The 21753-nt window shown below is 47.1% G+C and overlaps 1 protein-coding gene across 1 annotated transcript in view; it reads left to right on the top strand.

Moving 5' to 3' along the window:
* Positions 1–19816, top strand: part of TMPRSS15 (transmembrane serine protease 15) — a 508008-nt gene extending 488192 nt beyond the window's left edge. Inside the window, exon 26 of the mRNA XM_044285898.1 lies at positions 19661–19816. Coding sequence (XP_044141833.1) covers positions 19661–19816 — 156 coding nt within the window. The remainder of the gene's footprint in view (positions 1–19660) is intronic.
* Positions 19817–21753: the final 1937 nt, after the last annotated feature.

Raw genomic sequence — 21753 nt, 5'->3', positions numbered from 1 at the left:
TATTTACTTGTATATAAAGTGCAAGTGCGGCCAAAAATTACAAGGAAGAGGCACTCCGATACACCCTTTATTACACATAAAGAAGTGAATCATACACACTCTTGAAAAATTATGATTGCTGGCCTGCTGGTGACACTTAAAAACATTAGGAGCAAGGGCCTGCAGTGACCCTATAAAAAATTAGGGGGCGAGGGCCTTCTGCTGATCTGACCATCTAAAACATTAGGGGTGAGGGTCTGCTGCTGAGCTGACCCTTTAAAACATTAGGGGCGAGGGCCTGCTGCTGATCTAGCCATCTAAAACATTAGGGGTTAGGGTCTGCTACTGAGCTGACCCTCTAAAACATTAGGGGCAAGGGCCTGCTGCTGATATGACCATCTAAAATATTAGGGGTGAGGGTCTGCTGATGAGCTGATGCCCTAAAACATTAGGGGTGAGTGCCTGCTGCTGATCTGACCATCTAGAACATTATGGACTAGGGTCTGCTGGTGACCCTCTAAAACATTAGGGGTGAGGGTCTTCTGCTGAGCTGACCCTCTAAAACATTAGGAGCGAGGGCAGCCTAATAAGCATGTTGATATGATGGAGGAGGAGGATGAGAAAAGGAAGATTGAACCATAAACCCTTTTTTGTGGTGGAAGGGGTGCATGGGAATACAGTGTATTCAATACACCATAAAAGCCACATTTAAAGTGCCTTTATGTTCAGCCACTTTCCTCTGGAGGATTATGGATTAGTGAAGTCAGGGGCAAACCAGGCTTTGTTCATTTTGATAAGAGTCAACCTGTCAGCATTTCCAGTTGAGCTTATCAGTTATTATGCCCCAGCAGCACTAAATACCAGCTCTGACAAAACACTTGCGGCAGGGCAGGCCAGTACCTCCAAGACATAGAGCGTCAGTTCGTGCCACATGTCTAGCTTGGACACCTAATAGTTGTAAGGCACAGAGGGATCACTAAGGACGATGACACTGTCTTCTATGTACTCCTTCACCTTCTTTCCAAACTTTTCCCTTCTTGTGACACTAGGCCATGCAACATGGTGAGGGTGCTGGTGGGGTGTCATGAAACTGTCCCAGGCCTTCAAGAGTGTTGCCCTGCCTTTGTTGGAACTGCTGTGTGTGTTCCCCTTCACTGTCCTCATCAGGAGGATGACTCTCAATCTCCTCATCCTCTTTCTCCTCTTTGGCCCATCCACGCCCATCCCTCTGTAGCGCAGGCAACAGTCTCCTGCTCCTCCTCATCATCCAATTTGCGCTGAGAAGACGAACAGAGGGTGGTCTGGCTATCACCCTTTTGTACTGTCTTCCCCCATTTCCACCTTTTCCATATGCAAAGTGTCTGCCTTCATTGTGAGCAGTGAGTGTTTCAGTAGACACAGAAGTGGGATGGTTACGCTGATAATAGCGGCATCGCCGCTCACCATCTGTGTTGATTCCTCAGAGTTGCGTAAATCCTCACAGAGGTCAGACATCCATGCCCACTCGTCACTTGTGAAGAGCGGAAGCTGACTGGAAAGGCAATGACCATGTTGCAGCTGGTCTTCCACTACTGCCCTCTGCTGCTCACAAAGCCTGGCCAACATATGGAACGTGGAGATCCAGTGCATGCTCACGTCGCACAAAAGTCGGTGAGCTGGTAATTGCAAGCACTGCTGCAGCATTGCCAGACTGGCGGCAGCTGTAGATCACTTTCGGAAATGGGCACACACGTGGTGTACCTTCACCAGTAGCTCAGGCAAATTGGGGGCCGGAGCCTAAATGGGAAGTTGCAGAAGGTGCGTGCGATTACATCAAAGGACACACCAGAGTTGGTTGAGTGGCTCAATCAGTCTTCCACTTCTGCACCCTCCTCATCCTCTGTATCTGCGCACTCCTCACTCTCTGCTGTGCTCACCCCCAAAGACAACACCACCACCACCATAGCCCCTCCACTCGAGTCAGAGGAATTATTTTCCCATCCATTCCCAGATCTTACTGATGCGCAGCCATTCTTGGCATCGGATGAGGAAGAGGAGGTAGCAACGGCCGTCACCCAACGCTCTGACAACAGTACCCAGATCAGCCCAAGGAGGGTGGTCCCCGCTGTTGCTGTCTACTTTGAGATCTCTAATGTCAGTGGTGGTGAAGGAAACGATGATGATGTGTCAATGGATGTCACGTGGGTGACCACAAGAGAGGAAGAGGAGGGGAGTTCAGAGGGAGAGACGGAGCAGCACATAGAGAGAAGGTGGAGAAGCAAGCAAAACTCGCAGTGCACAGGAGGCAAAAAGCAGACTGCAAATGCATCTGGAGCGAGCCATCCACCATGCACGGTCAAATCTGGCGCTCCCAAGACACCGGCACATGGCTCTGCATTTTGGGCTTTTTTAACTTGTCAGCTGCTGACAATAGTGTTACCATCTGCAGCCTGTGCTGTCAACGCATAAGTTGCGGTAAGTCCAACACTCACTTAGGGATGACCGATTTAAGAAGGCACCTGGCCTCCCATTACCGAGCCCAGTGGGATTAATGCCATCAGGATCCACAAAGCCACACTCCCAGAGCTCCACGTGCTGCCTGTTCTCCTCTCTCCTCCCATTTGTCCTCCACTCCTCCTTCCACCATGGCATGCTTCCGTGGCCCAAATGTTTGAGCGTAAAAATGTGATGACGCCGGATAACCCTCTTGCCCAACGGCTTACCGCTGGCTTGTCGGAACTGTTAGCCTGCCAATTACTGCCATATAAACTAGTGGACTCGGAGGACTTTAGAAAATTTGTGGCCATTGGCACCCCGCAATGGATGGTCCCCGGAAGGAAATATTTCTCCCAGAAGGGCATTTCAGAGCTATATGGCCACGTTCAGCGGCAAGTGAATGTATCTCTAGCACACAGTGTCGGTGCCAAGATATATCTGACCACAGACACGTGGTCTAGAAAACACGGCAGGGAAGGTACATAATTTTTACTGCCCACTGGGTGAACCTTCTCACGGCCGTCAAGCATGTAACCCGCGGCTCCCGTGTGGATTTGGTGTTACCACCATGGATTGCATGCAGGCTGGCCTCTTCTTCTCCTCCTCCTACTCCATCCTCCATTTCCTCCTTGGCTGACTCCTCCTTTTCCACTGCTACCGCCTCTTCTGCTGCAACCCCCAAGCTCCCCAGAACCTGATTGACGTGCCAGGTAAGACGTTGTCATGCTGTGCTGCGGCTGTTGTGCCTGGAAGCAAAGAGCCACACCGGTCCTGCACTGCTTTCCACTCTGTGGTCACAGGCCGATCAGTGGTTAACCCTGCTCAATTTGGTAAAGGGGTGTGCGACAACATTGCCAATCTGCTGAGCGCTGAAACAGGGCACACGTTCTGAGCTTAGCCGTGCAGCGATTCGTTGCCAAATATCCTGGGCTCCAGGACGTCTTGCCGTTAACGACTACCTGTACGAACTCTGCAGCAGGAAAGGTTCTTGGGAGCTTGGTTTATTTTCACTGCGCCAGTGGCTGCTCATGCGTGAAGCATGCAGACTTCTGCGGCCATTTGATGAGATCACCAAACTGGTCAGTCGCAGCTAGGGCACCATCTGTGACATCGTACCTTACGCCTTCTTTCTGGAGTGGGCATTCTGTCATGTTATTGATCATGCCGTTGAGGAGCAGGAGCTGGAAGATTAGGAAGTCGCAATGCTGAATAAATTAGCAGGGGGGGGACTACTCCATCTGAAACAAGTCAGCAGGAGTCTGAATAGGAGTCAGAGGAGGATAGTGGCTGGGGGGGTAGGAGGAGGAGGAGCAAGAAGATAATGCCATGTTATCTGTATGAAAAGCATAAAGGGTGAGGACCAGTATTCGGTGTCAACGTACTTAGACCCCCGGTGCAAACACAAAATGTCAGACATGTTACCAGCATCACAGAGGGCTGTCAGAATGCAGCATTTCCAGGCTTTGGAGAGAAATTTCCACCCACAGCGAAACATGTGCAAGTACCAATCCTACCGCACCTGCAAGAAGAGGGCGGTTTGAATATGTGTTGGTCACTTTGGATATGTGATCATTCTTGCAGCCAACCCATTGAGAGCCGCCCTCCGGATCCAGCCTCAGGGAACGCCTAGACTGACAGGTGTCCGACTACATTGGGTTAACGGCCAATGTGGACGCTCTGAAAAGTGAGGAATCCCTTGACTACTGGGTGTGCAGGCTTGACCTGTGGCGAGAACTGGCACAATTTTACATGGAACTGTTGGCTGCCCCTCGTCGAGTGTCCTGTCCGAAAGGACGTTCAGCGCAGAAGGGGAGGTCGTGACCAATAAGCGCACTCGCCTATCTCACGACAGTGTGGACTAACGCACATTTCAAAAAATGAATGAGGCATGGATCTCGGAAGAATTCAACACCTGTGATTTCATTTTCTCATGCCAGCCCACACATATCCGGCATCACACAGAACAAAGAATGGTCCTTGTTTTATGTATATACAGCGGCATAAAAAGCTATTTCTGTCAGGTGAATGCCTAATTTTTGGGGCCTGTACTCCAGTGGCCTACAGTAAAATTGTTATTCAGTGAATGCCTAATGTACCTCTAGCCACATCATCACTTGTTCTTTTCTGTCAGGTGAATGCATAATTTTTGGGGCCTGTACTCCACTGGCCTACAGTAAAATTGTTATCTACTGACCGTCTAATATACCTCCAGCCACATAATCGCTTGTTTTTTTCTCTCAGGTGAATGCCTAATGTATGGGGCCCGTACTGCCGTGGCATAAAATAACATGTTTCTAGGCTCCAGCAGGGCACATTTTTGAGATCTTCCCTTTAAGACGCATAAAAATGACCACTTATTAACATGCATATAAAATACATATTTTTTTGTGGGAATTTTTGCCATTGATCCCACTTTGTTGTGGGGACTATTTCATTGCATGTCCATGTTGTGGGACTATTTCATTGCACTTCCAGTAAGTATTTGGTGGCTGCAAATATGACCAGAAGGTTTTTCAGTTTCGCCTGCCATTAAAGTGAATGGGCAATTCGGAAACATTTGATCGCAAACCTGAGTTCGCAAAACGTCCCGGCCAATGTTTGTCCATCACTAGTCACAGATACAGTATTTAGGATAGGCTAACACAACAGATGTAGCAGAGATTGTGTCACTGTCAGCAGCGGCCAAAAAGTCGCACGCAATTTAGCGCAGGCTGCGCTGATAATATATATTGCAACCAGATAAAACAATAGTCTTTAAAATAACTTTTGGGTTTCTATGACCTTTCAGCACTAAACATTTCCTGTTCCTACACTATCTGACCTTTCTGCTGCAGCTCTCCCTGACTAATACTTAGCCGAACCACGTGTCATCGGGTGCTATGTAGCACCCGATAACACGTTCCTTTCAGACAGTCACTGTAATGCCAATTTCCAACATGTCGACGGCATTACAGTGAGGGGCCAGCACTACCCTGCAGGTTTATTGGCTGCGTCGCGATGCTCGAGTGAAAATGGTGTTCAGCCAAGCATGCTCGCCCAACATTAATGATTGGTGGAATGCAAAAAAAAAAAGAACTGTAGTCATATCTATTTCATTGTTCTTGCATTTACTAAAAATGTGATTGCCCCTAGACTTTGAAGCAAATTGAGCAAACAGTGGCACAATTTGGCACATCTAGTTGTAGAGTACATCTAATGCATTTCTTACTCCAGTCATAATAGAATTCATTTATGAAGTGCTTGAGTGGCTCTGCATATTAGTCAGCATTCCTGCTTGAGCTTACATAGTCTGTGTCCTGCCTGTGCTGTAATCAATAAGTGTCCTTGTGTTCTGGGTCTTTCCCCACATAAATTGTCCCTCTTTCCTATAAACTGTCATTTATGGCCTGCAATTGTTTTTCTCTCTCTATGCTGCCATGATTATTTGTCTTCTGAGTCCTAGATCTGTGTGCTGTGAGCATAAACTGTCTCTTACACACCATGTGTGCTCAGGATTGGGGGTAGGATAAGGCTAATGCTTACTGTTGATTGGCCTAGAAGTATGGGAAATGAAATGTAGGCCAGTATAGTACTGGTATACTACCTGTATTTAGACATGCCCTCAGGCTTGAGGAGAACTGCTGGATGTAGGATCAGCACACTGGGGTAGCTAGAAGTCAGCTTAGAAGGTGAGAGGTGGGCCACAGCAGTTGAATTCAGGAGGACATGTGTGGCTACTAGGGATGAGCGAACTCGAACTGTATAGTTCGGGTTCGTACCGAATTTTGGGGTGTCCGTGACACGGACCCGAACCCGGACATTTTCGTAAAAGTCCGGGTTCGGGTTCGGTGTTCGACGATTTCTTGGCGCGTTTGTGACGCTTTCTTGGCGCTTTTTGAAAGGCTGCAAAGCAGCCAATCAACAAGCGTCATACTACTTGCCCCAAGAGGCCGTCACAGCCATGCCTACTATTGGCATGGCTGTGATTGGCCAGAGCACCATGTGACCCAGCCTCTATTTAAGCTGGAGTCACATAGCGCCGCCCGTCACTCTGCTCTGATTAGCGTAGGGAGAGGTTGCGGCTGCGACAGTAGGGCGAGATTAGGCAGATTAACTCCTCCAAAGGACTTGATTAATCGATCGATCTGCAGCTGTGCATCATTGAGCTGCTGAAATTCAATTGCTCACTGTTTTTAGGCTGCCCAGACCGTTTGTCAGTCACTTTTTTCTGGGGTGATCGGCGGCCATTTTGTGTCTTGTGCGGTGCTGCGACCAAGTGCATCCAAGCTGCGACCAAGTGCATTTAACCCTCAATGGTGTGGTTGTTTTTTGGCTAAAGCCTACATCAGGGTGAAGCTGTCACACCAAGTGCATTTAACCAGCAATAGTCTGTTTATTTTTTGGCCATATACTACATCAGGGGCAAGCTGCGCCTGTCACCAAGTGCATTTAACCCTCAATGGTGTGGTTGTTTTTTGGCTAAAGCCTACATCAGGGTGAAGCTGTCACACCAAGTGCATTTAACCAGCAATAGTCTGTTCATTTTTTGGCCATATACTAAATCAGGGGCAAGCTGCGCCCGTCACCAAGTGCATTTAACCAGCAATAGTCTGTTCATTTTTTGGCCATATACTACATCAGGGGCAAGCTGCGCCCGTCACCAAGTGCATTTAACCCTCAGTAGTGTGGTTGGTCAAGCTGTCACACCAAGTGCATTTAACCAGCAATAGTCTGTTCATTTTTTGGCCATATACTACATCAGGGGCGAGCTGCGCCTGTCACCAAGTGCATTTAACCCTCAATGGTGTGGTTGTTTTTTGGCTAAAGCCTACATCAGGGTGAAGCTGTCACACCAAGTGCATTTAACCAGCAATAGTCTGTTCATTTTTTGGCCATATACTACATCAGGGGCAAGCTGCGCCCGTCACAAAGTGCTTTTAACCCTCAGTAGTGTGGTTGGTCAAGCTGTCACACCAAGTGCATTTAACCAGCAATAGTGTGGTTATTTTTTGGCCATATCCCAGTCTAATTCTGTCACTAAATCCATACCGGTCACCCAGCGCCTAAATACTAGGCCTCAAATTTATATCCCGCTAAATCTGTCTTTACCGCTGTACTGTTGTGGCTGGGCAAGTTATTTAGTGTCCGTCAAAGCACATTTTTTGTTCAGGGTTGAAATACAATTCCCAATTTAGCAATTTCATAATTTAGTGGTTTCTGCTATATCAGAGCTATTTGAAATCTATCCCTAAAAGGGTATATAATATTCAAGGTGCACATAGGGTCATTCAGAATAACTTCACACACACGCTACTGTGCATTTCCAAGTCTAATTCTGTCACTAAATCCATACCGGTCACCCAGCGCCTAAATACTAGGCCTCAAATTTATATCCCGCTAAATCTGTCGTTACCGCTGTACTGTTGTGGATGGGCAAGTTATTTAGTGTCCGCCAAAGCACATTTTTTGTTCTGGGTTGAAATACAATTCCCAATTTAGCAATTTCATAATTTACTGGTTTCTGCTATATTTGAGCTATTTGAAATCTATCCCTAAAAGGGTATATAATATTCAAGGTGCACATAGGGTCATTCAGAATAACTTCACACACACGCTACTGTGCATTTCCAAGTCTAATTCTGTCACTAAATCCATACCGGTCACCCAGCGCCTAAATACTAGGCCTCAAATTTATATCCCGCTAAATCTGTCGTTACCGCTGTACTGTTGTGGCTGGGCAAGTTATTTAGTGTCCGTCAAAGCACATTTTTTGTTCAGGGTTGAAATACAATTCCCAATTTAGCAATTTCATAATTTAGTGGTTTCTGCTATATCAGAGCTATTTGAAATCTATCCCTAAAAGGGTATATAATATTCAAGGTGCACATAGGGTCATTCAGAATAACTTCACACACACGCTACTGGGCATTTCCAAGTCTAATTCTGTCACTAAATCCATACCGGTCACCCAGCGCCTAAATACTAGGCCTCAAATTTATATCCCGCTAAATCTGTCGTTACCGCTGTCCTGTTGTGGATGGGCAAGTTATTTAGTGTCCGTCAAAGCACATTTTTTGTTCTGGGTTGAAATACAATTCCCAATTTAGCAATTTCATAATTTAGTGGTTTCTGCTATATCAGAGCTATTTGAAATCTATCCCTAAAAGGGTATATAATATTCAAGGTGCACATAGGGTCATTCAGAATAACTTCACACACACGCTACTGTGCATTTCCAAGTCTAATTCTGTCACTAAATCCATACCGGTCACCCAGCGCCTAAATACTAGGCCTCAAATTTATATCCCGCTAAATCTGTCGTTACCGCTGTCCTGTTGTGGATGGGCAAGTTATTTAGTGTCCGCCAAAGCACATTTTTTGTTCTGGGTTGAAATACAATTCCCAATTTAGCAATTTCATAATTTAGTGGTTTCTGCTATATCAGAGCTATTTGAAATCTATCCCTAAAAGGGTATATAATATTCAAGGTGCACATAGGGCCATTCAGAATAACTTCACACACACGCTACTGTGCATTTCCAAGTCTAATTCTGTCACTAAATCCATACCGGTCACCCAGCGCCTAAATACTAGGCCTCAAATTTATATCCCGCTAAATCTGTCGTTACCGCTGTACTGTTGTGGATGGGCAAGTTATTTAGTGTCCGCCAAAGCACATTTTTTGTTCTGGGTTGAAATACAATTCCCAATTTAGCAATTTCATAATTTAGTGGTTTCTGCTATATCAGAGCTATTTGAAATCTATCCCTAAAAGGGTATATAATATTCAAGGTGCACATAAGGTCATTCAGAATAACTTCACACACACGCTACTGTGCATTTCCAAGTCTAATTCTGTCACTAAATCCATACCGGTCACCCAGCGCCTAAATACTAGGCCTCAAATTTATATCCCGCTAAATCTGTCGTTACCGCTGTCCTGTTGTGGATGGGCAAGTTATTTAGTGTCCGCCAAAGCACATTTTTTGTTCTGGGTTGAAATACAATTCCCAATTTAGCAATTTCATAATTTAGTGGTTTCTGCTATATCAGAGCTATTTGAAATCTATCCCTAAAAGGGTATATAATATTCAAGGTGCACATAGGTTCATTCAGAATAACTTCACACACACGCTACTGTGCATTTCCAAGTCTAATTCTGTCACTAAATCCATACCGGTCACCCAGCGCCTAAATACTAGGCCTCAAATTTGAATACAATACATTGGGCCAAATAATATTTTTGTTGTTGTGGTGAACCATAACAATGAGGAAAACATCTAGTAAGGGACGCGGACGTGGACATGGTCGTGGTGGTGTTAGTGGACCCTCTGGTGCTGGGAGAGGACGTGGCCGTTCTGCCACATCCACACGTCCTAGTGTACCAACTACCTCAGGTCCCAGTAGCCGCCAGAATTTACAGCGATATATGGTGGGGCCCAATGCCGTTCTAAGGATGGTAAGGCCTGAGCAGGTACAGGCATTAGTCAATTGGGTGGCCGACAGTGGATCCAGCACGTTCACATTATCTCCCACCCAGTCTTCTGCAGAAAGCGCACAGATGGCGCCTAAACCACCCATCAGTCTGTCACATCACCCCCATGCATACCAGGGAAACTGTCTCAGCCTCAAGTTATGCAGCAGTCTCTTATGCTGTTTGAAGACTCCGCTGGCAGGGTTTCCCAAGGGCATCCACCTAGCCCTTCCCCAGCGGTGAAAGACATAGAATGCACTGACGCACAACCACTTATGTTTCCTGATGATGAGGACATGGGAATACCACCTCAGCATGTCTCTGATGATGACGAAACACAGGTGCCAACTGCTGCGTCTTTCTGCAGTGTGCAGACTGAACAGGAGGTCAGGGATCAAGACTGGGTGGAAGACGATGCAGGGGACGATGAGGTCCTAGACCCCACATGGAATAAAGGTCGTGCCACTGACTTTCACAGTTCGGAGGAAGAGGCAGTGGTGAGACCGAGCCAACAGCGTAGCAAAAGAGGGAGCAGTGGGCAAAAGCAGAACACCCGCCGCCAAGAGACTCCGCCTGCTACTGACCGCCGCCATCTGGGACCGAGCACCCCAAAGGCAGCTTCAAGGAGTTCCCTGGCATGGCACTTCTTCAAACAATGTGCTGACGACAAGACCCGAGTGGTTTGCACGCTGTGCCATCAGAGCCTGAAGCGAGGCATTAGCGTTCTGAACCTGAGCACAACCTGCATGACCAGGCACCTGCATGCAAAGCATGAACTGCAGTGGAGTAAACACCTTAAAACCAAGGAAGTCACTCAGGCTCCCCCTGCTACCTCTTCTGCTGCTGCCGCCTCGGCCTCTTCCTCTGCCTCTGGAGGAACGTTGGCACCTGCCGCCCAGCAAACAGGGGATGTACCACCAACACCACCACCACCTCCGTCACCAAGCATCTCAACCATGTCACACGGCACCGTTCAGCTCTCCATCTCACAAACATTTGAGAGAAAGCGTAAATTCCCACCTAGCCACCCTCGATCCCTGGCCCTGAATGCCAGCATTTCTAAACTACTGGCCTATGAAATGCTGTCATTTAGGCTGGTGGACACAGACAGCTTCAAACAGCTCATGTCGCTTGCTGTCCCACAGTATGTTGTTCCCAGCCGGCACTACTTCTCCAAGAGAGCCGTGCCTTCCCTGCACAACCAAGTATCCGATAAAATCAAGTGTGCACTGCGCAACGCCATCTGTTGCAAGGTCCACCTAACCACAGATACGTGGACCAGTAAGCACGGCCAGGGACGCTATATCTCCCTAACTGCACACTGGGTAAATGTAGTGGCAGCTGGGCCCCAGGCGGAGAGCTGTTTGGCGCACGTCCTTCCGCCGCCAAGGATCACAGGGCAACATTCTTTGCCTCCTGTTGCCACCTCCTCCTACTCGACTTCCTCCTCCTCTTCTTCCACCTGCTCATCTAGTCAGCCACACACCTTCACCACCAACTTCAGCACAGCCCGGGGTAAACGTCAGCAGGCCATTCTGAAACTCATATGTTTGGGGGACAGGCCCCACACCGCACAGAAGTTGTGGCGGGGTATAGAACAACAGACCGACGAGTGGTTGCTGCCGGTGAGCCTCAAGCCCGGCCTGGTGGTGTGTGATAATGTGCGAAATCTCGTTGCAGCTCTGGGACTAGCCAATTTGACGCACATCCCTTGCTTGGCGCATGTGCTGAATTTGGTGGTGCAGAAGTTCATTCACAACTACCCCGACATGTCAGAGCTGCTGCATAAAGTGCGGGCCGTCTGTTCGCGCTTCCGGCGTTCACATCCTGCTGCTGCTCGCCTGTCTGCGCTACAGCGTAACTTCGGCCTTCCCGCTCACCGCCTCATATGCGATGTGCCCACCAGGTGGAACTCCACCTTGCACATGCTGGACAGACTGTGCGAGCAGCAGCAGGCCATAGTGGAGTTTCAGCTGCAGCACGCACGGGTCAGTCGCACTACAGAACAGCACCACTTCACCACCAATGACTGGGCCTCCATGCGAGACCTGTGTGCCCTGTTGCGCTGTTTCGAGTACTCCACCAACATGGCCAGTGGCGATGACGCCGTTATCAGCGTTACAATACCACTTCTATGTCTCCTTGAGAAAACACTTAGGGAGATGATGCAAGAGGAGGTGGCCCAGGAGGAGGAGGAGGAGGAGGAGGAAGAGGGGTCATTTTTAGCACTTTCAGGCCAGTCTCTTCGAAGTGACTCAAAGGGAGTTTTTTTGCAACAGCAGAGGCCAGGTACAAATGTGGCCAGACAGGGCCCACTACTGGAGGACAAGGTGGAGGAGGATGAGGATGAAGCATGGTCACAGCGGGGTGGCAGCCAACGCAGCTCGGGTCCATCACTGGTGCGTGGCTGGTGGGAAAGGCAGGACAATGACGATACGCCTCCCACAGAGGACAGCTTGTCCTTACCCCTGGGCAGACTGGCACACATGAGCGACTACATGCTGCAGTGCCTGCGCAACGACAGCAGAGTTGCCCACATTTTAACCTGTGCGGACTACTGGGTTGCCACCCTGCTGGATCCACGCTACAAAGACAATGTGCCCACCTTACTTCCTGCACTGGAGCGTGATAGGAAGATGCGCGAGTACAAGCGCACGTTGGTAGACGCGCTACTGAGAGCATTCCCAAATGTCACAGGGGAACAAGTGGAAGCCCAAGGCAGAGGAGGAGCAAGAGGTCGCCAAGGCAGCTGTGTCACGGCCAGCTACTCTGAGGGCAGGGTTAGCATGGCAGAGATGTGGAAAACTTTTGTCAACACGCCACAGCTAACTGCACCACCACCTGATACGCAACGTGTTAGCAGGAGGCAACATTTCACTAACATGGTGGAACAGTACGTGTGCACACCACTCCACGTACTGACTGATGGTTCGGCCCCATTCAACTTCTGGGTCTCTAAATTGTCCACGTGGCCAGAGCTAGCCTTTTATGCCTTGGAGGTGCTGGCCTGCCCGGCGGCCAGCGTTTTGTCTGAACGTGTATTCAGCACGGCAGGGGGCGTCATTACAGACAAACGCAGCCGCCTGTCTACAGCCAATGTGGACAAGCTGACGTTCATAAAAATGAACCAGGCATGGATCCCACAGGACCTGTCCGTCCCTTGTCCAGATTAGACATTAACTACCTCCCCTTAACCATATATTATTGGACTCCAGGGCACTTCCTCATTCAATCCTATTTTTATTTTCATTTTACCATTATATTGCGAGGCTACCCAAAGTTGAATGAACCTCTCCTCTGTCTGGGTGCCGGGGCCTAAATATATGCCAATTGACTGTTCCAATGTTGGGTGACGTGAAGCCTGATTCTCTGCTATGACATGCAGACTAATTCTCTGCTGACATGAAGACAGATTCTCTGTTACGGGACCTCTCTCCTCTGCCTGGGTGCTGGGCCTAAATATCTGACAATGGACTGTTGCAGTGGTGGCTGACGTGAAGCCTGATTTTCTGCTATGACATGCAGACTGATTCTCTGCTGACATGAAGCCAGATCCTCTGTTACGGGACCTCTCTCCTCTGCCTGTGTGCTGGGCCTAAATATATGCCAATGGACTGTTGCAGTGGTGGCTGACGTGAAGCCTCATTCTCTGCTATGACATGCAGACTAATTCTCTGCTGACATGAAGCCAGATTGTCTGTTACGGGACCTCTCTCCTCTGCCTGGGTGCTGGGCCTAAATTTATGAAAATGGACTCTTACAGTGGTGGGTGACGTGAAGCCTGATTCTCTGCTATGACATGAAGACTGATTCTCTGCTGACATGAAGCCAGATTGTCTGTTACGGGACCTCTCTCCTCTGCCTGGGTGCTGGGCCTAAATTTATGAAAATGGACTCTTACAGTGGTGGGTGACGTGAAGCCTGATTCTCTGCTATGACATGAAGACTGATTCTCTGCTGACATGAAGCCAGATTGTCTGTTACGGGACCTCTCTCCTCTGCCTGGGTGCTGGGCCTAAATTTATGAAAATGGACTGTTGCAGTGGTGGGTGACGTGAAGCCTGATTCTCTGCTATGATATGAAGACTGATTCTCTGCTGACATGAAGCCAGATCCTCTGTTACGGGACCTCTCTCCTCTGCCTGGGTGCTGGGCCTAAATATCTGACAATGGACTGTTGCATTGGTGGCTGACGTGAAGCCTGATTCTCTGCTATGACATGCAGACTAATTCTCTGCTGACATGAAGCCAGATTGTCTGTTACGACACCTCTCTTCTGCCTGGGTGCTGGGCCTAAATTTATGAAAATGGACTCTTACAGTGGTGGGTGACATGAAGCCTGATTCTCTGCTATGACATGAAGACTGATTCTCTACTGACATGAAGCCAGATCCTCTGTTACGGGACCTCTCTCCTCTGCCTGGGTGCTGGGCCTAAATTTATGAAAATGGACTGTTGCAGTGGTGGGTGACGTGAAGCCTGATTCTCTGCTATGACATGAAGACTGATTCTCTGCTGACATGAAGCCAGATTGTCTGTTACGGGACCTCTCTCCTCTGCCTGGGTGCTGGGCCTAAATTTATGAAAATGGACTCTTACAGTGGTGGGTGACGTGAAGCCTGATTCTCTGCTATGACATGAAGACTGATTCTCTGCTGACATGAAGCCAGATTGTCTGTTACGGGACCTCTCTCCTCTGCCTGGGTGCTGGGCCTAAATTTATGAAAATGGACTCTTACAGTGGTGGGTGACGTGAAGCCTGATTCTCTGCTATGACATGAAGACTGATTCTCTGCTGACATGAAGCCAGATTGTCTGTTACGGGACCTCTCTCCTCTGCCTGGGTGCTGGGTCTAAATTTATGACAATGGACTGTTGCAGTGGTGGCTGACGTGAAGCCTGATTCTCTGCTATGACATGCAGACTGATTCTCTGCTGACATGAAGCCAGATCCTCTGTTACGGGACCTCTCTCCTCTGCCTGGGTGCTGGGCCTAAATTTATGAAAATGGACTGTTGCAGTGGTGGGTGACGTGAAGCCTGATTCTCTGCTATGATATGAAGACTGATTCTCTGCTGACATGAAGCCAGATCCTCTGTTACGGGACCTCTCTCCTCTGCCTGGGTGCTGGGCCTAAATATCTGACAATGGACTGTTGCATTGGTGGCTGACGTGAAGCCTGATTCTCTGCTATGACATGCAGACTAATTCTCTGCTGACATGAAGCCAGATTGTCTGTTACGACACCTCTCTTCTGCCTGGGTGCTGGGCCTAAATTTATGAAAATGGACTCTTACAGCGGTGGGTGACATGAAGCCTGATTCTCTGCTATGACATGAAGACTGATTCTCTACTGACATGAAGCCAGATCCTCTGTTACGGGACCTCTCTCCTCTGCCTGGGTGCTGGGCCTAAATTTATGAAAATGGACTGTTGCAGTGGTGGGTGACGTGAAGCCTGATTCTCTGCTATGACATGAAGACTGATTCTCTGCTGACATGAAGCCAGATTGTCTGTTACGGGACCTCTCTCCTCTGCCTGGGTGCTGGGCCTAAATTTATGAAAATGGACTCTTACAGTGGTGGGTGACGTGAAGCCTGATTCTCTGCTATGACATGAAGACTGATTCTCTGCTGACATGAAGCCAGATTGTCTGTTACGGGACCTCTCTCCTCTGCCTGGGTGCTGGGCCTAAATTTATGAAAATGGACTGTTGCAGTGGTGGGTGACGTGAAGCCTGATTCTCTGCTATGATATGAAGACTGATTCTCTGCTGACATGAAGCCAGATCCTCTGTTACGGGACCTCTCTCCTCTGCCTGGGTGCTGGGCCTAAATATCTGACAATGGACTGTTGCATTGGTGGCTGACGTGAAGCCTGATTCTCTGCTATGACATGCAGACTAATTCTCTGCTGACATGAAGCCAGATTGTCTGTTACGGGACCTCTCTCCTCTGCCTGGGTGCTGGGCCTAAATTTATGAAAATGGACTGTTGCAGTGGTGGGTGACGTGAAGCCTGATTCTCTGCTATGACATGAAGACTGATTCTCTGCTGACATGAAGCCAGATTCTCTGTTACGGGACCTCTCTCCTCTGCCTGGGTGCCGGGGCCTAAATATCTGAGAATGGACTGTTCCAGTAGGTGGGTGATGGGAAGCCAGATTCTCTGCTATGGGACCTCTCTCCAATTGATTTTGGTAATTTGTATTTATTTAATTTTTATTTTAATTCATTTCCCTATCCACATTTGTTTGCAGGGGATTTATCTACATGTTGCTGCCTTTTGCAGCCCTCTAGCCCTTTCCTGAGCTGTTTTACAGCCGTTTTAGTGCCGAAAAGTTTGGGTCCCCATTGACTTCAATGGGGTTCAGTATTCGGGACGAAGTTCGGATCGGGTTCGGATCCCGAACCCGAACATTTTTGGGAAGTTCGGCCGAACTTCTCGAACCCGAACATCCAGGTGTTCGCTCAACTCTAGTGGCTACCTGATTCTAACAATGTAAATTACCACTGAGAGCTTATAATGTATGTGGCTAGTGGCAGAGAAGAGGGCTTGGGTGGTCCACTGGGCATCACACCATCAGGAATTATCCCTGTAAGTTCTATGGCCAATCCGCCCATGGACCTGAGCATTGGTGGGAAACTGAGATGGATCCTCACACTGTCCCATGCAAGCAGAAGTTAATTTGTGAGAAGTTCTAAAACTCTATTAACCTTTAAGGCCTCTTTCACACTTGCGTCGTCCGGATCCGGCGTGTACTCCACTTGCCGGAATTACACGCCGGATCCGGAAAAACGCAAGTGTACTGAAAGCATTTGAAGACGGATCCGTCTTCAAAATGCTTTCAGTGTTACTGTGGCACCAGGCCAGGACGCTATTAAAGTCCTGGTTGCCATAGTAGGAGCGGGGAGCGGGGGAGCGGTATACTTACAGTCCGTGCGGCTCCCGGGGCGCTCCAGAGTGACGTCAGAGCGCCCCATGCGCATGGATGACGTGCGATGCGATCATGTGATCCATGCGCTTGGGGCGCCCTGACGTCACTCTTGAGCGCCCCGGGAGCTGCACGGATGGTAAGTATACTGCTCCCTCGCTCCACGCTACACTTTACCATGGCTGCCAGGACTTGCTAAACGTTGCATCCGGCAATGCGCCGAAACGACGTTTAGCTTAAGGCCGGATCCGGATCAATGCCTTTCAATGGGCATTAATTCCGGATCCGGCCTTGCGGCAAGTGTTCAGGATTTTTGGCCGGAGCAAAAAGCGCAGCATGCTGCTGTATTTTCTCCGGCCAAAAAACGTTCCGTTCCGGAACTAAGACATCCTGATGCATCCTGAACGGATTTCTCTCCATTCAGAATGCATTAGGATAAAACTGATCAGGATTCTTCCGGCATAGAGCCCCGACGACGGAACTCTATGCCGGAAGAAAAGAACGCAAGTGTGAAAGAGCCCTAAGGTGACTAGATAAGCAGGATTGCAGAGAAAAGAAGTACAATATATCATACTTGTATTCCACATACCTTTTGGCCTTGCAAATCATTTTAGGAGATTATTTAGTAGAAAAAAAAGTATTTGCTTTCAGTATCTGGCATAACTCCATTGTGCAAAAACGGCTTCCTGGGATTGTTGATTCATTGGCTTGGAGGAATTTTAGCCCATTCCTCCGTACAAAAAAGCTTCAGCTCTGTTATGTTGGTGGGTTTCCCCTCATGAACTGCTTGCTTCAGGTCCTTTCACAACATTTCTGTTGGATTAAATTCATTACTTGGCCATTTCAAAACTTTAACTTTATTCTTTTTTAACCATTCCTTGATAGAACGATTTGTGTGCTTAGAGTTGTTGTGTTGCTGTATGAACCATGTTCTCTTGAGATTCAGCTGATGGACAGATGTCCACACATTTTCCTTCAGAATTTGATGGCATAATTCAGAATTCATTGTTCCATTAATGATGGCAAGCAGTCCTGACACAGATACAGCAACGCAGGCCCCAACCATGATACCACCACCACTGCTTTTGACAGAGAGAATGTAGTGGTTTCCTTTCTCCAAACATAATGCTTCTAATCTTAAATCAAAACTTACTATTTTGGCCTCATCCGTCCACAAAAACATTGTACCAACAGCCTTCTGGATTGTTCAGGTGATCTTTAACAATCTTCACTACTGCCATGCACAGTATTGTTGTTCGGTGTCCTCTTGATGGTGGACTCATGACCATTAACTAATGTAAGAAATAAGTTACCTAGAGGTTACCTTGGGCTCCTTTGTGATCTCACTGATTTTTACATGCCTTGTTATTACCATGATCTTTGTTGGCCAGCCACTCCTTGGTAGGGTTAAAATGGTCTTGAATTTCCTCCATTTGCACACAATCTGTCTGACTGTGAATTGGTGGAGTCCAGAATCTTTAGAGATGTTTTTAAAAAAAAATTTTAGCCTGATGAGCATCAACAACTCTTCTTCTAAGGACCTCAATAATCTCCTTTTTTCATGCCATGATACACTTCCACAAATATGTTGTGAGGATCAGACATTCATAGATTCCTTTTCTTTACATGAAAACAGCTATAGCCATGAGTTGATTGACAGTCACACTCCCACAACAATGACTGGGATTAGAAAATAATCTGATCCCAGTGTTTAACCTATCCAGCACAATAAAGAACAATTTGCATCTTATTCCTTAAAAACAAGGCCCCAAACAGCAACATATGAAATGAAATGCATATATGCAAATACAGGCAAATCCATGCTGTCCTCAGCACAAAAATGGTCTTGATCCTTAATTGTTTACTTCTTGCTTGGTCTTTAAACAGTTCAGGGTAAACTATTCCATATGAAGCTTCTTTTAAAAGAAAATGTTCAGATTTTTTGCAGATGAACATCTAAAGCTATTTTCACACTTGCGGCAGTGTGATCCGGCAAGCAGTTCCATTGTCGGAACTGCCTGCCGGATCCGCCGATCTGGATGTGGCTGAAAGCATTTGTGAGACGCATCTGGATGCGGATCCGTCTCACAAATGCATTGCAAGAACAGATCCGTCTCTCCGCTTGTCATGCGGACAGACAAATCCGTCTTGTATCTTTTTTCCCATCTTTACAGGTCTGCGCATGCGCAGATTGGAAAGGACAGATCCGGCGTTCTGGTATTTTGATCTGGCAGATCTGGCACATTCCTATGGGGAAAAATTCCGGATCCGGCATTCAGGCTAGTCTTTAGGTTATTTTTCGCCGGAAATAAAAAACGTAGCATGCTACGGTTTTATCTTTTGCCTGATGAGTCAAAATGACTGAACTTAAGACATCCTTATGCATTCTGAACGGATTGCTCTCCATTTAGAATGCATGGGGATATGCCTGATCAGTTCTTTTCCGGTATAGAGCCCCTGTGACGGAACTCTATGCCGGAAAAAAAAAACGCTAGTGTGAAAGTACTATAAGTCACTAAACATTTGTCTCTCTACCATGGCATTAACATTTTGAGCCCTATTGGAGATCTTAGGTCTTAGGGATTTTAGGTCTCTTGGAATCTCTTTTCTAGGGTCATCTAGTAGTCATAGACATACAGATTTACTTCTAAGAATGTCGCCTATCTTCCAATTGAGTACAAATTTCAAATTTGGGCACATTATTTCAGCAGTGTTTATTCCTAACAATTCCGTATTTTTGGTAGATAGATTACAATTAGTTCTTGTAGAAATACTTTTATTTTGGAGTTATTTAATTATATAGTCACTTTATCATTCTAGGGTGACTCTGGAGGTCCACTTATGTGTGAAGTTGAAAATCGATGGATCTTGGTAGGAATAACCTCATTTGGAGTTGGATGTGCCCAACCAAATCGACCTGGAGTTTATGCCCGAGTGACTGCTTTTTCAGAATGGATTTATAATTTTATCATTTAAAGGCAATCATAAATTAAAACAAAAGCATACATTGAAAAAAATCTATAGTTTTTATGTAAAAATGTAGAAAATCTGCACTGTGATCAAATGTTAAACTTTTATTATTTTGTTCAAAATGCTAATTATGTAATTGTTTGTTAAATAAAAGTGTCATAATAACAGCTGTATGTTTGTAATGTTATATATTCTATTCAAGCAGTGCACTGCACAAGTGCATAGTACATATAAAGCACAGCGGGATGTGACTTGCCACCCAGCTCTGTACATGTATGGCGTTATGATTGGGTTGGTGCAGGAGCTGCACCCACTCGATCAGCAGCAGAAGCCCGGCTGTTCCTACAGCTGAGTCTCTGCTGTATACGCCAACATCGGTGAATACACTGATGCTGGCAAATTAACCCCTTATTAATGCTGACCGTAGCATATACATGTCCCCGAGTTTCAGTGACAGGGATAGCTGGAATGGCAGCCTAAGTAAGACATAGTGGCTTGCCTCATATGGGTCTCAGAAACAGGCTGGTAGTGATGGATGAACACGTGTTTGCGATCAAATGTTCGCAAACCGCGCGTTCGCGGCGGGCCCCATTCACTTTAATAGCAGGTGAACCTGAAAAACCTTCAGGTCTAATTTGCAGCCACCAAATACTTACTAGAAGTGCACAAATAGTCCCACAACATGGACAGTGACATACCAGAGGGGGATCAATGGCAACAATTCCCACCAAAAATATGTATTTTAATCGGGGGCCATTTTTATATGTCTTAAAGGGAAACTCTCAAAAATGTGCCCTGCTGGAGCCTAGAAAAATTTTAGCCCACGGGAGTATGGGCCCCAAAAATTAGGCATTCACAGGACAGAAAAGAACAAGTGATTATGTGGCTGGAGGTAGATTAGGCGGTCAGTGGATAACAATTTTACTGCAGGCCAGCGCAGGGGTGTACATAAAAATCAGTGGGCCCCATAGCAAGAATCTAAATTGGGCCCCTATGCCCCATTCATAGCCCCCCCCCACCACTATCTGTATAGGACCTGTGATGATGATGTCATCATAAGTCCTGGCAGATGCTCCTATCTAACCTCAAAACTACAGCATGCCCTGTGCTTTACTAGATGTACAGGACCTGTGATTCTGAAGATGATGTCATCACAGGCCCTGGCAGATGCTCCTTTCTAACTTGGGAACTACACCATTCTTTGTGAAGTTCCTTTACTAGATGTACAGGACCTTTGATGACATTGTAATACCCAAGAGTGGTATTACCATTCCTACACCCTGCTACTGTCTTTAATTGATAACGACAATGTGTGTGTATTGTTTCTAGGTCCTTTGTCACAGTGCATTGATAATGTCGCTATGAAACTGTTATTTGCATGTACTGTGCTGGTTCACCAGCATGTGGCAGCGTATATTGCAGACAGATCTTTAGGTAGAATGGAACTTATCATTCCAATCTCCCCCTTTTGGGCAGAAGTGGGCTAGTCCTGCTTCCTACCAAAGGGAGTGGTTGCAGTTCTAGTTTATTCCAGTCTAGTCTAGACATTGGAGCTAAAAAGACATGCCAAGATGTAGCAGTGAGGGGAAAGTTACACCTTCTGCAGCAGGAGTCCCTCCAGAGAGAAGCAGCTCATAGAGCACCTTGGCTCCTTGCAGATTTACCTACAGAGTGTCACAAGGGGGTCAACAGCCAAAGGCACCCCACTCTACAGATAGAGAAGACTAAGTCCATCTGCCAGAATAGAGCTGAGCTTAGCACAGCAGAGCGAAAAAGCAGAGTACTCAAGTTTGCCTGCCAGTTTAATGCCAAAACCTGCTGGAACCAAGAGAAAGCTTGAATATTGTCTGGATACAAGTTGATGCAAGTAAAGCTGTTGAACTTTATAAAAATCTGTACTCGGAGCCTGGAACTGCTTCGGAGCCTAACCCTGGGGAGCAACT

Source organism: Bufo gargarizans, chromosome 3 (genome assembly GCF_014858855.1).
Source record: "Bufo gargarizans isolate SCDJY-AF-19 chromosome 3, ASM1485885v1, whole genome shotgun sequence".
Classification (NCBI taxonomy): Eukaryota; Metazoa; Chordata; class Amphibia; order Anura; family Bufonidae; genus Bufo; species Bufo gargarizans.
This window is presented reverse-complemented; position numbering and strand designations above follow the sequence as displayed.